Source organism: Heptranchias perlo, chromosome 5 (genome assembly GCF_035084215.1).
Source record: "Heptranchias perlo isolate sHepPer1 chromosome 5, sHepPer1.hap1, whole genome shotgun sequence".
NCBI classification, from domain to species: domain Eukaryota; kingdom Metazoa; phylum Chordata; class Chondrichthyes; order Hexanchiformes; family Hexanchidae; genus Heptranchias; species Heptranchias perlo.
In genome coordinates, this window is record NC_090329.1 from 98,666,873 (window position 1) to 98,683,767 (window position 16,895).

The window sequence follows — 16,895 nt, forward strand, 5'->3', positions numbered from 1 at the left end:
GCTGAAACCAAGTAAATTAAATTAACTGTGGAACAGCTAAGTTCTCCCATTTTTGGAGAATTTGCTTTGACTGTTAAACTCTGTTCATTTCCTGTTGGTGAAATAAAGAAGCTTAATGATTTGTATCTGGCAGTGTTTCACCCCATAGAAAAAATTGGGGAAATGTACGCGAGGGGCCGTGTGAATGTCTAGTTCTGATCAGAGCAGGATGCTATTCTATAATTATAAACAATTTTACAACACCAAGTTATAGTCCAACAAATTTATTTTAAATTCCACAAGCTTTCGGAGGCTTCCTCCTTCCTCAGGTGGTGTGGAAATGAAATTTTCGAATCCTTCGCATTTGAAAATCACAGAACAATACCTGGTGATTACTGCCCGTTGCCAAGGCAATCACAGTGAGCAGACAGAGAGGTGTCACCTAAAAGGCCACCGAATATACAAACCCCCAAAAAAAAGAGATAGAGAAGGAAGACAGTCAATGACCCGTTATATTAAAAACAGATAACGTTTGTTCGCTGGTGGGGTTACGTGTAGTGTGACATGAACCCAAGATCCCGGTTGAGGCCGTCCTCATGGGTGCGGAACTTGGCTATCAATTTCTGCTCGACGATTTTGCGTTGTCGTGTGTCTCGAAGGCCACCTTGGAGTATGCTTACCCGAAGGTGGTGGCTGAATGTCCATGACTGCTGACGTGTTCCCCGACAGGGAGGGAACCCTCCTGTTTGGCGATTGTTGCGCGGTGTCCGTTCATCCGTTGTCGCAGCGTCTGCATGGTCTCGCCAATGTACCATGCTCTGGGGCATCCTTTCCTGCAACGTATGAGGTAGACAACGTTGGCCGAGTACCCTTCATCGTCCAGTACTTCCCCGGAGCGGAGAAACTACGCCATGTTCTCCGCAGCCTTCAACATGTCATCAATGATGACGAACACCTCGCTATGGCCATCCCCACACCTCCACTACTCGCCTTTAAACAGCCACCCAACCTCAAACAAACCATCGTTCGCAGCAAATTACCCAGCCTTCAGGAGAACAGCGTCCACGACACCATACAACTCTGCCACGGTAACCTCTGCAAGACATGCCAGATCATTGACACAGATACCACCATCACACGAGAGGACACCACCCACCAGGTGCACGGTTCATACTCCTGTGACTCGGCCAACGTTGTCTACCTCATACGTTGCAGGAAAGGATGCCCCAGAACATGGTACATTGGCGAGACCATGCAGACGCTGAGACAACGGATGAACGGACACCGCGCAACAATTGCCAAACAGGAGGGTTCTCTCCCTGTCGGGGAACACTTCAGCAGTCATGGACATTCAGCCACCGACCTTCGGGTAAGCATACTCCAAGGCGGCCTTCGAGACACACGACAACGCAAAATCGTCGAGCAGAAATTGATAGCCAAGTTCCGCACACATGAGGACGGCCTCAACCGGGATCTTGGGTTCATGTCACACTACACGTAACCCCACCAGCGAACAAATGTTATCTGTTTTTAATATAACGGGTCATTGACTGTCTTCCTTCTCTATCTCTTTTTTTTGGGGGTTTGTATATTCGGTGGCCTTTTAGGTGACACCTCTCTGTCTGCTCACTGTGATTGCCTTGGCAACGGGCAGTAATCACCAGGTATTGTTCTGTGATTTTCAAATGCGAAGGATTCGAAAATTTCATTTCCACACCACCTGAGGAAGGAGGAAGCCTCCGAAAGCTTGTGGAATTTAAAATAAATTTGTTGGACTATAACTTGGTGTTGTAAAATTGTTTACAATTGTCAACCCCAGTCCATCACCGGCATCTCCACATCATTCTATAATTAGATATTGAGCAGCATAGGTACATTACAATTGTAAGTTGCTTTGACCGCTTATGGACTAGCATCGCTGCCTCCAAGAGAACATTTAAGGCAGACCAAAACTTGTAACAACTCAAATAATGTGCAACTTGCCTCAGTTGCAGGCAGATGCCCCTCTGATAATTGTCCCCCCCCCACCCCATGTCCTCTTCAACATTAAGCAAGAAACATTCCCCAAGGAATGTCCATTCTAGTCAATTTAGAGGACAACACACTTGTTGTCAAAGAAATCAGCAGAAAATGGGGGGGGGTGGGGGGAAAAGTGCAACAAAAAGGTAATCCACCTTCAGTGTCACTTGCACACACCTGAAGGCCAGGAAGTCAATATGGAAGTTAACCTGTTTTTACACAGGTGCAAAATGATGACATTGCATTTGGGGTGCAACCATTTCAAAATGCAGGGAAGGGCAGACCTGACTTAATTTGCCTACTTTTCAGATGTTTAGTGACATGCACAAAGTAACTTTAGATCCCCAGGCACTGCCTGGTCAGAAAATACTGAGCATTGCGCTTCTGGTGCATTTTTGGCATTCATAATCAGCTGCCTATGCCCAGGATGCATGCACCATCAACACATTATAGCAGAAAATAATCCTCCTTGTTTCAGCCTTTATGAAGGCTCAAAGTGAATTTTAAATATGTAAGCTTTTACTAAGCTGGGAAGAGAGAAGTTCCAGGTAAAAATAAGTTGAAAGGATACCCAATGTGGAGGCATGAAACAGTCTGTTGGCAAGCAATAGGATATTACCTGACCCCTTGGCTGGCAAAGTGGATATGATGCCTTGACTTTGTGGGACCTGCAAAATTGGGATTGCATTTGCTTATGATGTGGGCATATCTATCCGTACTGGCAGCAGAGGGGGCTGGCCACTATTGAATTGTCAGGCAAGCCCCCTCCCCTAATTTCCACATTGCACAGCACAGAAGGAGGCCATTCAGCCCATCGTGTCTGTACCAGCTCTTTGAAAGAGCTTTCCAATTAGTCCAACTCCCCTGCTCTTTCCCCATAGCCCTGCAAATTTCTCCTTTTCAAGTATTTATCCAATTCTCTTTTGAAAGTTACTAATAAATCTGCTTCTAACACCCTTTCAGGCTGTGCATTCCAGATCATAACTCGCTGCGTAAAAAAATCTAATTTCCCTCCTGGATTTTTTGCCAATTATCTTAAATCTGAGTCCTCTGGTTACCAACCCTCCCTACCTATTTACTCAATCAAAACCCCACACGTTCCTTATATATGGAAAAGAGTGTGGGGAGGCAGGCTTGTCCCATGATTAGTTGAGTAGTAGAAAATCAGGTGTGGCCACAGCTCTTAGAGGTCGTAGTAATTTGGATTTTGCCTGCAGTGTCTGAGCTGATTTTTAAAAAAAACGTTAATTTCCAGCAGCAATTTCTTTGGGCCAGTAGCCTATGATTTCATGTCAGGACTAACGATTTGGAATGTTAATTAGTAAACAAAGGGGCAGTTGTTATGTACAGTCTCAAGCATTTCATACCAATGTGAGAAGGTGGCTCCCCTTGTGATACCCAAAGCTTTAGGTACCACTCCAATCCAATCAATTTGCATAGCAGGGGACTTGGCTAAGGCAAACAGAAGAGAGCTTCATGCTCACACATCAAAGAGTAGTAACTTTTATTGACAGCTTGGTGGGCTGAATACCCCGCACCCCCCGTGGAATGGGTCAGAGAAGTATCCGTGTCTCTCACCCAGATGCAGTGTGAGCTGTGAGATTGTCAGGCAGCAGCAGATAGTTGCCTGCAATTTAAAAGTCTGTCCCAGTTTTGGACTGGATCTCTCTCCAAATTCTCTTTTGCCTAACACTGTCATTTTCTGCTTTCTTTTCTGCTTTTCACTACTCTGGAGCTGTGCAAATTGGGATCTGGAAAGACTCAATCAAAGCTGAATATAGGGGTATTTTTTTATGCAGCATGGAGCGCGTATTGGAAATTCAAGCATAAAATACCACATCATCTGACTTACCATTAGTATATTTTTTTTAAATGCAAAAGTCTGAAAAACAAAACTCTTCAGGAAACAAATACTCCTGTGCAATAGTAACTTTTTGTTTCCGACACCTCCCTAAGTTTTATATCTGTAGAAGGGATAATGTTATAGCTCAGTCTCAAGGAAACTATATACACATTTTCACAGATGGACAGGGACACTGCAGCAAGGAGTCCTTACAGGTCTCACGAAAATCAATGTTTAACTTTAAAAATACATTTATTTAGAACAAAAGATAAATTTGTACATTGTATAATAATACTTTAGCCTTATCATTTCAGAATGTTGTACAGTTTAAGATTTCACAATTTTAAGACAAAAACAAAGTTTCTGCTCACTAGCAAGTAATACATTTTTGTCCAAGTAATCCAACATAATAAAATAATGTAATACCTCAAGAAAATAAGCCATCAGCAAAACTGATTTGTGAAATTATGATAAACATCTTTTTCAATTTGTGTTTAACTCTACAAGTAATATTAATGGTAGTTGTTTTCCTGCAGATCACATCCATGTGTGTATTTATAGTAGGTACTAGCAAACCACCCGTGGCATTGCTTACAGCGAGTTGGAGGATATGCTGTTTTACAATGACAGGAACATTATACAATGTATTAGAAAAGTTGATCTTTTGTATGTTGTTCCTGGACAAATAAAATCTCTTCATGTAACTTTCTGTGCTTCTTTCCTTTTGTCTAATTCTGTGTATAGTTCTCAATTTTTTTTCCTTGTGCTGCAGGTCTGTTTGTCGGACTGTCTTTCTCCCCTTTTTCTGTACATCACCCAATGTCTCTATATGTCTCTTACACATGTTCTTTTACTGATCTACTGAATTTCTTTGCCTTTCTTTGTTCAGTAAGATACGTGTCCTGCATTGGAGAGGAGTACCAGCAATGGGTGGGGATAAATGGATAGATTGTCCAGATGCTGGTCAACCTGTGCAGGAGACACAGTAACTGAAGAATTGAGGTTGGGAGATAGTACAGTGGGCTGTGCCTGGGAGGAGTGGGGAGAAATGTTATGTGACAGGTATTGTTGGGTGCACACTGGGTGTTGTTGTTCCACAAGAGTAGGGTGAAAACAAAACTCCCCATGGTGCATCTCTCTCACTCACACAATTTGTCAACGAGGGCTAGAAATACTAGGCCTAGATAAAATTTGGAATTCTAGAACTGAATCAATGAGCGGGCCATGTCTGTGCAGGATAATCTTCTTGCAAACATTTTTAACATCAAATGACTAATTTTATAGGCAAGTTCGGCAATTTCCTTTCAGGAAAGGAAAGTAACAGCTAAAAGCATTTTATTTTTGAAATAAAATGGTTGAGGGATTTCATCATTTTGTGGCGGTTCCTCGTTCCCGATTCGTAACTTTTGGGGGAAAAAAAAAAAAGAGTAATTCGATTGGTTGCATTTATGTGAGTTCCTCCTTCATGACTAATACTGATATAGTTTTTCCTCTCTGCCAAATATCTGAGCAAGTTAGAACAGGTAATATTTATTTAAGTCAACTGGAAAAGTGTGACAGACTTTGCCTACTATGTATGTGTGACACTTGATGTGATATACTCTATGTAGAAGATTATTATCTGGACATATTTACAAACATTAATAGATGGATGTGATTGGCAGATAACTGGTTACCATTGATTGCATTTTCCCTCAGAGTTACCTTGTTCTTTGAAGATAGTGAATTGTGTCACAGCAGTAGGCTAGGTTTTGAGAAAACACACACTTGTTTTGAACACTCTTGTTAACTAGGGGTTCTGATTCAAGACGATTTGTGGCAAATTTGATTCACATTTACCAGGATTCAATAGTAATACTGATGTAAAGCAAAAAATGTCAAAATGTTGGAATAAAAATTGTAATAAAAAGCAGCTCCCAAAAATGATCATTGCAACATTACATTGCATCTTCTAATTCTTTTCAAAGGAGCACTGAATTTCACCCAGTTAATGGCACATGACAATACATAGCTAAAACCTGGCTACCCTTTCTGCCTAAGATATATATTGCTTTTAGAAACAGCTATTAGAATAAGGTCATAAAGTAACAAATGTTTTACAGTACAAAGTTTCAGGGCAATTTATACCAGGTGAAACATTTCATCAAGTGAATTCTCCAGAAAAGGCCCTATGACAGTATTACCTCAGATCTTAAATATCATTAAAATATCCAACTTTTACTTTAACTATGATTTTAAAAACTGTATTCATATCACTGGCCTCCAAAATAGGACCACCATTTTGCACAGAGCTAGAATCAGGGCACTCTGCCTCAATGTTCCCAAAGTAGACAATGAGTGCGTCTTAGATACTGAGATGCCAGGGAAGAGACATTTTAAAGCTGTTTTTAATATTATTTAGAATCTGGCCAAATTTTACAGAAAGAGGGGATTCTGTATGTATTTATGCAAACAAAAAATCTTGTGCGATTCTTAGTAAACATTTCTTTGAATATTGATACAGTTTGCTCTTTTTCTTAATTTTTTTATATTGCTAATTTTTCCCTCTTAAGTTCCTTTGTGCAATTAGACTCTCCTTTTCCTTTCGAGTAGGTAGGTGAGTAGCCTGCGTTCAAACCTATCAACAACTCCCTTTTTGGACTGCTATTGGAGGCATGAATTACAGGCCAAGTTGCAGCAAGATCATTTTCCTTCTGGCAACAGTGTACAGCAGGGATGGGAATGGAGCTTGCTGAAACAAACTTTGAAACATCAAGTCCTGTGCCTCCCCTGCAAACAGGGAATAGGTGGGAGAATTATGATTCTGGTCAGAACACCAACTAAATAGAAGCGCAGTTGAAAAATAAAAGTCGCCTGCTGTAAGTAAGTATAGACCTTATTTTGGAATATTGCTTTCAATTAACACTGATTAAATAATTATTGCATTTAAGATCAATAAAAGAAAACCTTAAAACGCTTCATTCCCCAGGATTTCTAATTTAAAAGCACTTCCTATAAACAATGTGTGGACCAAATTCATTGTATTCTTCTCGGCTGATCCAGGCACACTCAAAGGCTGATGAACTCGCTAGGGCGGCACCTCCATTCCACACTGTGAAGTCCCGATTTGCTGGGCTTGCAACGTGTACATATTTTGACAGGTCCAGAGGGACCATGGAAGAGATTTCTTTTTGTACTCTTGCTGGTAAGCCAGTCAGCAATGTGTTTCCACCTTCAAGAAATTAAACAAATTTAGATTGCCTATTTTTGGCAACAGCAAATTCATTTTAAGCATGGCTTATTCTCGTTAACCAATTTTCGCCTCCCCAACCCGACTGTAATGTACCTACTGAGATCTTGACTGAAATCAGCTACCTAGCAACGGAACCTCTAATCTTTCTGGGCCTACTTGGCTCATGGGATAAAGTCCGTCATCACGTACCCCAGTAGAAAAAAACATTGAAAACTACTTCTAACTGGACTGTTACTAAAAGACCCTACTGTTACTGAACCCAGAAAAAGAACTGAGGACTCATTGAACGCCATAGAATGGGATGGAGGAATGGAAGATCATGTGGATCAACCACCAGGCTACAGTGAGCACAGCTCTTACAAGGAACCCTTCTTTGTGATTTCCCCCCTTGTCTAACAGACCTAGCCTAAAGTCTGCAGTGGATAAAATAAATGAGGAACAATTATTCTTTCAACTGCAATCACAGGCCTCAGTGAAGCGGAGTGTGTTAATTTTTTACATTTTTGTGTTAAAAAAATGTTAGATCAGGGCAGTACATTGGAAAGCTAGAATGTGGGGTCATTTCTGTGTTTCCTCAACATCTTGACTGATTTAACGATAGGCAGCCTTTGATAGCAGCAGCAACAACTTACAATAATAGGGCACTTGTCATGAATCCCCCCCTTCAGCCAACCTCCCCCCCCCACCCCGCCATCTTACCATCGCCCACTTGGTAATATCTGAGCAGGAGATGGGAAGTGGGGGGGGGGTGGTGGGAGTTAAAAGGGTGTCCGCACATAATGACTCTTCACCAATACGTGTTTATTGTGTCTCAAGATGAATTGGCAGATCCACTATGTTATAAGAGACATCAGTTCTTATTTGAAAATAATACAATAAAATGACAAACTATAAAAGTCATAAAATTATAGTTTTAATATGCCTATTGTAAAATGACATTTGTAAAAGTATCTTTCTCCTGTTGTGTTCTACTCAGTAGTGATCTTCCAAACCCAGCTCAAATGGTCAAAAATGGGTGTTCCTGCATCTGTTCCATTTCCCATCTTTACAGGTATCACAGTCAGTGCAGCATATTGCAAAGACTTTTCACTGGAATGTACAATAATCCTATTTGTACCAGATTGTTTTATGTTTTTGTGCTGCATTCAATATTCAGTTTTATGTACTTTTTAATAAAATTTAAAATTGTATGCACAAGTTCTTAAGGAGCATGATTTTATGAAAAATTGTTTGGAAATAAAGGTTTATCAAATACAGATTGTAATGAGATTAGTTGAGATGAAACGTATCATGATGTCACTTGTACATAATGTCAGACAAAAATAAGGCTTATACTTTTGCTCTTTTTACCTTTGCAAATAATCTGTTAAAATTTCATGTCTCTATGATCATAAAGTCCCACTTTGCTTTCCGATTGGTCCTTGCTAATCATGTAACCAAAATACCGTGTGGTTAGCTTAGACCAATGAGAGCCAAGAATTACTTTCCACATCAAACATCAGGGGCCCGATTTTAGCACCGGGTTTTGTGTGCGTTCTCGGCGGGGGGGCCTCGAAAATCCCGATCTCCAGGTGCGTGACCGGATCGCGCTGCGATCCCGGCCACTTACGGGTTCCGCGCTGACGTGCGGGGCTGCATGTGCAGCCCCCGCTGGTGGGAATCCCGCAGGCAATTAAAGCCAGCGGGATGCCACTTGAGTGTACTTACCTTGCTTGTTGAGGTCATTAAATGAGCTGATTCAGCTGTCTTATTAGGAAGTGTGGGATTTTACCTTCAACTTAGACTGTTTCACATACTGGGGGAAACAGTCTCACTCCAAACGGACGTGTTGCAGCCAGCAGCCGGTGGCAGCTGCCAAGGTGCACCCCACAGGGGCAGGGGGGGGGGGGGGGGGCGATCCCCTCACCAACGCAGGAGGCCACTCCGTCACATAGGGAAACCCCTGCCCTCCACCACCCCCCGCCAAGCCAGAAGAAACACAGACGTGGAACCGCAGCCCCAGTGCGAGGAAACACCGACCTACCGTGCACAACCCCTCAGACCAACACCTGCCAGATGGGGGCCGCGTCGACATCCTCGGAGGATGAACAGCATCACCAGCCCCAGCAGCCTCGCAGTCCATGCCGTCCGCCTCATCGACGTGGAGCCCCCCAAGACGGTGCTGCGGCACACCCACCTGCACAGCACGAGGGAGGGCAACCGCAGAGAGAGCTGCGTCGCAGGAGGCACTACCCTCCGCAGAGGGTCTACAGACCGAGGCTCAGCTTCATGGACCTCTCCGAGGAGCAGTGCATACGGAGGCTCAGAGTCAATCGCCAGGTAGTCGCCGACATCTGCAGCCTCCTTAATGACGAGCTGCTCCCGGATGGACCGAGCAGCATCTTCTTACCTGTCGCCGTCAAAGTCACCACTGCCCTCAACTTCTTCGCATCCGGATCCTTCCAGGGTGCCACCGGGGACATCACCGGGGTCTGCCAGTCCTCTGCACACAAGTGCATAAGGCAGGTCACCGATGGTTTGTTCCACCGGGCCTCGCACTACATCAACTTCGCCATGGACGAGCGCAGCCAGATGGAGAGGGCGGTTGGATTCCATGCCATGGCCGGCTTCCCACGGGTGCAGGGTGTAATCGACTGCACCCACATCGCAATACGGGCACCTCCGCATGAGCCAGGGCTGTTCATCAACAGGAAGGGGTAACACTCCATGAACGCCCAGCTCATCTGTGACCACCGCCAGAGATTCCTACACGTGTGCGCCAGATACCCCGGAAGCTGCCACGATGCCTTCGTCCTCAGGGAGTCCACCATCCCGCCCATCTTCCACGCACCAACACCGGCAACGGCTGGCTCCTCGGCGACAAGGGGTATCCCCTGCACATGTGGCTCATGACACCTTTGAGGAACCCCATCACCGAGCCGCAGCATCGATACAATGACAGCCACATTGCTACCAGGTCTACAATTGAGCAGACCATAGGGCTGCTCAAGATGCACTTCAGGTGCCTTGATCGTTCTGGGGGGGCGCTCCAATACACGCCACTCCGAGTGGGACGAATTATAGTTGTCTGCTGTGCCCTGCACAACATGGCACTACAGAGAGGGGTGCCGCTGGAGGAGGCCCCATGCACACCCGCCACCCACATTGAGGACGACAATGAGGAGGAGGAGGAGGAAGAGGAGAAGTACGAGTGAGAGGAGGAGGAACGACCCATGGCCCGAACACCGGATCACCTGTGTGCTCGTCAGGCCAGGGAGGCACTCATATGCCAACGGTTCTCCTAACATCACACTGTGTGAGGCGTTCACATGTCATAACGTGCACAGACGAGGGTCCATACAGGCTCCATCCACAGAAGAGTGGTGCCTGTACACCTGCACCCACTGTATTATGCCCAATGGGTGGGACAGGGTGGTCGTCGTCATGATGAGGCGCACGGAAGGGACATATTGCACAAGCCGCAGAATTATGGACAAGAGGTGGCAGCATTGGTGAGAAAAAGTGAGTTTCTTTCGTGTTGCCATTCAAAGACTGGAAATAAAAATATAACAAATAGACAAACACCCTGGTGCAATCCCTGTGTGCTCACGGAACTTTGGGTTTTCGTTTCCTGGTACCCCTACGTGGTGCTACCCCTGTGGCTCCAGCAGAGGTGGTGGCAGGTTGCTCCTGTTCGTGCCCTGACCTGGTAGATGCTTTGGGCCGACGCCCCCTGGGTTTCGGTGCCCGTGAGGGCACCTCCACAGCCTTCCAGGCTGCAACCGGGAACATCCCCGGTGTCTCTCAGTCGTCTGCGCAGATGAGCCCTGAAAGTACACCTACACCCACTCTGCAGTGACACAATGGGTGGCATCAGTGGTGGGTCCTCATAGTGATACCCAGGAGCAGGCATTATTGCACAAACCGGACAGGATTCGCGAAGACATGGCAGTAGTGGAGCCAACATAATGTGTGATGTGAGTTGTTCTTTAATTCAATAGAAGTATGAACCATGACAAACCCTCAAACACCCTTGTGCATCCCCTTCATGCTCACGACACGTTTGCCTTATGCTGCCTACTGCACATATGTGATGCATGCCCTGTGGCTGCAGCACAGGTGGTGGCAGGTTGAGTGAGGCTGGCCATGAGAGAGATGCACGAGAGGGTGAGTATGGGATAAAGCCATGAGATTGTATGAGGATTGGGTTGAGTGGTAGAGGCGGGGTGAGTACACGCGAGGTGAGTAGGTGCAGGTGAGATGAGGAGGAGGTTTGAGTGGGTATGAGGGGTCTTGTGACAGAGTAGTGTTGGCAGTGCCGAAGGAGATGTGGGGTGGGGGCAGTGTTGTGGCAGGCGGAGTGTAGGGGAAAGACTACGTGTTCTCACTGTGGCTGACCTACTGAGGTCATTGGTGCGCCTCCTGCACTGTATGCAGGTGGGCGATATGTTGGTGGCGCAGCTGACCCCCTCTGCCACCTCGAGCCAGGCCTTCTTGGTGGCAGAGGCAGGCCGCTTCCTCCCGGCCGCCAGGGGGAAGATCTCTGTCCTCCCCCTCCTCCTCACCCCATCTAATGATACCTGGGGTGAGGCATCATTAAACTGGGAGCAGCTTTCCCCCTGGGCTGCTCCATGCTGTAATTTTATCAGTTTGTGGCAGCATCTGTCAGTGGAGGACTGCCCCTTTAAATAGAGCGCCTCCAGCTGACAGATCTTACTGCGCATGCGCAGCCCGCCCGACGCGCAGATCAGCAGCGCGGAACCCGGAGGAGCAGGTAAGTGGATCCAATTAGTGGGTTGCCTGTTACGACTGCACGGGAAACCCACTAATTTCACGCGCCCGCTGGCCCACCCGCCGAGAACCCGCACCCCTGGTAAAATCGGGCCCCAGATATCAGCCATTCCCATTCCACACCAAAACTCCAGCAGGTAAAAGTCACAACCGAAAGCTTAAGTAACTCGAAGTAACTAAATATTTCGAAATTCACGTTCTAACCTAAATTTTTAACTAATATGAAGATGAGGGGCTTAATTTAGGAGCAGGCCTACACCATGAACATCCGATTCTACAGATAAAAATGAAAATCTAATTAATTCTGCAGCTGAAACCCTCATCCATGCCTTTGTTACCTCTAGACTTGACTATTCCAACGCTCTCCTGGCTGGCCTCCCATCTTCCACCCTCTTTAAACTTGAGCTCATCCAAAACTCTGCTGCCCATATCCTAACTTGTACCAAGTCCCGTTCACCCATCACCCCTGTGCTCGCTGACCTACATTTTTGGCTCCCGATCCAGCAATGCCTCGATTTTAAAATTCTCATCCTTGTTTTCAAATCCCTCCATGGTCTTGCCTCTCCCTATCTCTGTAACCTCCTCCAGCCCTACCTCGACAAGCTAATAAATTGTTTAGTAGCTGAGAAAAACAACTTCCGTTTAGCATATCAACCACTCTTTGTTTAGGTGCCCTTGACAAGAACTTGAGAATACACATTGCTTTTACAAAACCAAGCATTAACAGGAGCTCCTCTTCCAAATCCTTTCTTTGGAAAAGTGGTCAAAAATTCCTGAATCATGACAGGATGATATTCTGTGGTGCAGGCGGACAGCTCAACCTGTAACTGTAACTGGAGTAAGGTAATTAAGTCCACTTTTGGACTGTCTGTGAAGTTATTGTTCTTTAACATTCTAACTGCATGATTCTTGACCAGAATAGTAATACAAAATGAGGCAGGTAAATGCTTCACTACCATGAACTGCTGAAAGATTACATAAAAACAAAAACAACCTGCCAAATCTTTTTCATGAAGATAATGCCTCCAAAGAATCAACAAAATGCTATAATGTATATACCACTGCTGTACTAAGTGACATGGTTGAATTTCCATTTGATCTTGAAGCAGGCGGCCAGCCAATTTACCTGAAAGAATGATGTTTGCAGCAAATGTTTTTCTCAGGTCTACGTCACAGAGAATAATGGAGCGGAGAAGACTCTCATGAATTCCATAGTGATCTTTTCCAATCACCTCTGGTCTAAACAAGATCTCTGGAGCCCTGGAATAGGAAAAAAAAAGTCACACTGAATTTATATGTTCATAGTACAATCATCTTGCACTTAACATTTCAAATTCTAGCACAGCATTTCTCACTAAGAATTAGAGTTTGTAACATCAAATCTCAGCTCTTGAAAGTTTCTCACCACAAGCAGGATGGGGACTATGTACTATAGCACCAATGCATCGTGCCATGTAGCAGAGAGATGCATATTTGATTCTCCCACCTGGCTGAATTCCCATCTCAGTTGTGTTTACAAAGGGACCGGGGGTTAGATTTCCCTTTTCTTGGTAAGGTAATGGCTGGGTAGAACTTCTGCCCCTCCGACCCTGCCACAACCCTGACCCATTTTCCTGTGTTTGGGAGTCATTTGCCATTCAGTGTTGGTTCCTGGCAGGATCCCTGCCGCCAATAAATAAGTTTCCTGGCAATGCTGCAGCGGGAGTGCTACTGCAGCACCTGAACAGACAGCCGGCTATTTAACGGGGCAGAGGAGTCCCGGAGAGGATAAGGAAAAAATGTTTTTCTAAGGAGGTGAGGTTTTGGAGCCAAAATGCAGGGAGGTGCCTGTGCTAGATCCACTCTACAGTCACCTGTCAGTCTAGGGAGCAGCAATCAGAATTCAGAATGGGGGGGGGGGGTGGGAGGATAATAGACCGGGATGCCAGACCCCATCTCCCCCTCAGTATTTACACATGGTGGGTGGGAAAGGGTGGCCAGTGGTAGTCCCATCGGGGGTGAGGCAAAGAAAATCCAGGTCAGGACAAGGGGTGGCAGTAGCCTCCATCGCCTCATTTTCCTGCTACACTGCTTGATTTGGGATGGGATAGAAGAAGAAAATCCAGATCCAAGTCTTCCTACAAAGGTAAACAAAAATGGGTGGGTCAGTTATTGATGGACCATTCCCTCACACTCCCAGGTAGCAGATTCAAGAGTGTCATTCATGAAAAACTCTCAGTAAAACGAGTATTGTTAAATGTGAGCTGGGACCACCCTCCCCCCTCCCCACCAGCCTGAGAGGAGTGGATAGTGAGTTAGTGGAGGATAAATGGAAATTGGATAACAAGTACTTCGCTTCAATTCTTAAAAAAAGAGAAGGAAGTAAATCTTGAATTGGTTAACAGTAAGATGAGAGATATCATAATAAATAAAAGATATGTATTAGCGAAGTAGGTTAAGCTAAAAGCGGACAAAATGCCAGGGTCTGACAGGATACATCCAAGGATCCTGAGACGTTGCCCTACAAGATTCTGTCTAGTAGTCACATGCTTTGTCCACATTGAGATACAGTCCCTTTCGTGTCATCCAGAATGCAGCATTGTGCCCAAGAGTTCAAATGGCATCATGGGTGCAGGTGATGATCCTTCAGTCTCTGGAAAAGCAGCAGTTGTGTTGAATTATGTTACTCACTCACATTGCTGCTGTTGACCAGTTGTGAAAATGAAGACGTCATTAGTCCTTCTGAATAATGCACCTTAATACTTCTGTGAACAGCAAACTTCCTGACATTGTCTCTTGTGTTAGTCTGAAAGGAGCTGGATATATAAAAATTGACGGCCATGGTTACCTTGAGAGCCACTGACAATACCATACGCGTGTTTTGAGTTTTTCATTAGGTATTCTGTAAGCAGATGGACCAGCACTTTAACTGCCTCCCCGCTAAACTAGAGAATCCAGAGGCAGTGCTCCTCAGTCACTGCCAGATAGCTGTGCCCAATGCGATTGGAGGTGCATAACAGAAGGTGCAGACAGTACATTCCTGATGCCATCTGACATCTCTGCTAACTCTTCTCTGTTCACATACAGCACATAATTGCTACAGGCATAATGTTTTATGGCATCAGCATTTTCTAGACTTTGATGACTAGGTGCTTTGATCGGCTACCAATCGGTTAAAAATCTACCCGACGAGCCACATCCCAAACAATTGCCACTGGCATAATGCACTGACAGCAATGTCCAGGCTTTGAGAACAAAAGCACTAAACATCCCCACACACTAGTGGTCGTACAATGGATTAGTTAAGTCAGATAGAATAACATCCATGTTATCATGGAGCCTGACAACAGCACAAGAGATTAAAAATAAAACTAATTGTTAATTCAAATCCTTAAAATACATTTCAGGGCAAACTAACAACACAACTGTGATCTTTTGACTAATTGGGCTCTATTATGGCAGGAAGTTGTTTGTAAAGCATTGAACACGATTAGTTTGCTACAATATTGCAGATTAGTTGCAGAAATGAAAAATTGACTTGTAAAAGTGTGTGTTTAGAGTGGAAAACTCTATCTTCCCATTTCCCGTGATTGAAATATGCACAGTCCACAAGTCAGCAAGGAATGACAGTTGTGAATCCAGTTTGTGTTGACTGTTTAGAATTTAAAACAAATACACAACAAAAGCTATTACAGTCCCCACCACTTATAATGTCCATGTTTAAAACGGACAGTTGTCCAAAAAGCGATAACCATTATCCATCTGCATTAACGTCAATTTGAAAGTTGACGATTTTGGAAATTTAAGTGTTCCTATTATTTCAGGCAGAAACAGCTGTATTAAGGGTCTCTGACAATTTAATGAATTGTTATCTTCCTTTTTCACACTGAACATTATGGAACTTTATTTCTATTGAACTCAGATTATATTGAATTAAATTAGGTGGATTATGTGAAGTACAGAATTGAAATTTAATTCCATGTTAGAATCAGTTTTGCGTCAATTTCTCCAGACGGAGTAATTTGGGCTCAGGGCAACAACCTGCCCTGACCTGACTATTTAAAAGTGTGTTAATCTGTACAGTCGTTGGCCAAAGATGGGATTACAGAACTGGGAGCAATCCTGGACTAAACTACTCACCCGTGTTATACACAGGCTGGAAACCGGATTAGAGTGGGCCACTCCTCTATAAAATTAAACGATTGTACAGATTTTGTGTCAGATTATCACCAATAGAAAACTCAATGCCTTTTCTTTATCTCCCCTGCAATGATGGGAAAAATGGAGAATAAATCATCAGAAACTCAGACCAGTGCTTGCCTGCAGCAAGAAAGACAACCAACTTTTTGGGCTGCATTGAGGATGAGTAGGAGAGAAAGAGAGAGAGTTAAAGAAAGAGAAAGTTTCATTAAGATTGGTCACTCAGCAAAAACAGAAAGGAATGGAGGACTTTTACACCATATTACAGCGCTACCCTGTTATACTGGCCATCGCGTATAGCGGACAAATCGCGTTCGCATGAACACGCCCGGTATAAGCAGTGGGGACTCTACGTGCAAAATGACTTGTTTAATTTTCAATGTTTTAAGAAAATACATGCAAGGTCTAATTTTTTAAAAATCTTTTCAAGCTTAGAATGCACAGTATAAAACAGAGCCGCAGTATTCATTCCTGCTACCACATTGCACATCACTAGGTATTGAGGACTGACCTAGGCTTACTGTAAGGCACAGAGCAGAGCTTCAAAGACAGCTTTGAACCCAGCAGAACACTTGAAGCTTTGAGATTTTAAGGCAGATATAAAACTACGATCATCATAGAACTTCAGCTTGTGGATAGAAGCACTCATCAATTTTACATTCAGGGAAAATTACATAGAACTGCTGCTGATTTCATCTTCAATAGAAATGTTTCTAATCATTTTTCCAATAACATTTTTCAATGAATAGAAAATGGAAACAATTTGACTTTGATCTAAAATTCAACATTCAATCTACTACAAACAAATGAGTTCTATTATGCAAAAATGTTTGACAGAGAGAGGACAGAAGCAGACTATTATTAATCTGTATT

The 16,895-nt window shown here is 44.2% G+C and overlaps 1 protein-coding gene across 1 annotated transcript in view; it reads right to left on the reverse strand.

Moving 5' to 3' along the window:
* Nucleotides 1-3,953: 3,953 nt before the first annotated feature.
* The window catches only part of LOC137321966 (uncharacterized), a 72,053-nt gene continuing 59,111 nt past the window's right edge, over nt 3,954-16,895 (reverse strand). The window contains exons 17-18 of the mRNA XM_067984911.1: nt 12,970-13,103; nt 3,954-7,052 (exon numbers count right to left, since the gene is read on the reverse strand). Coding sequence (XP_067841012.1) covers nt 6,820-7,052; nt 12,970-13,103 — 367 coding nt within the window. The 3' untranslated portion in view covers nt 3,954-6,819. The remainder of the gene's footprint in view (nt 7,053-12,969; nt 13,104-16,895) is intronic.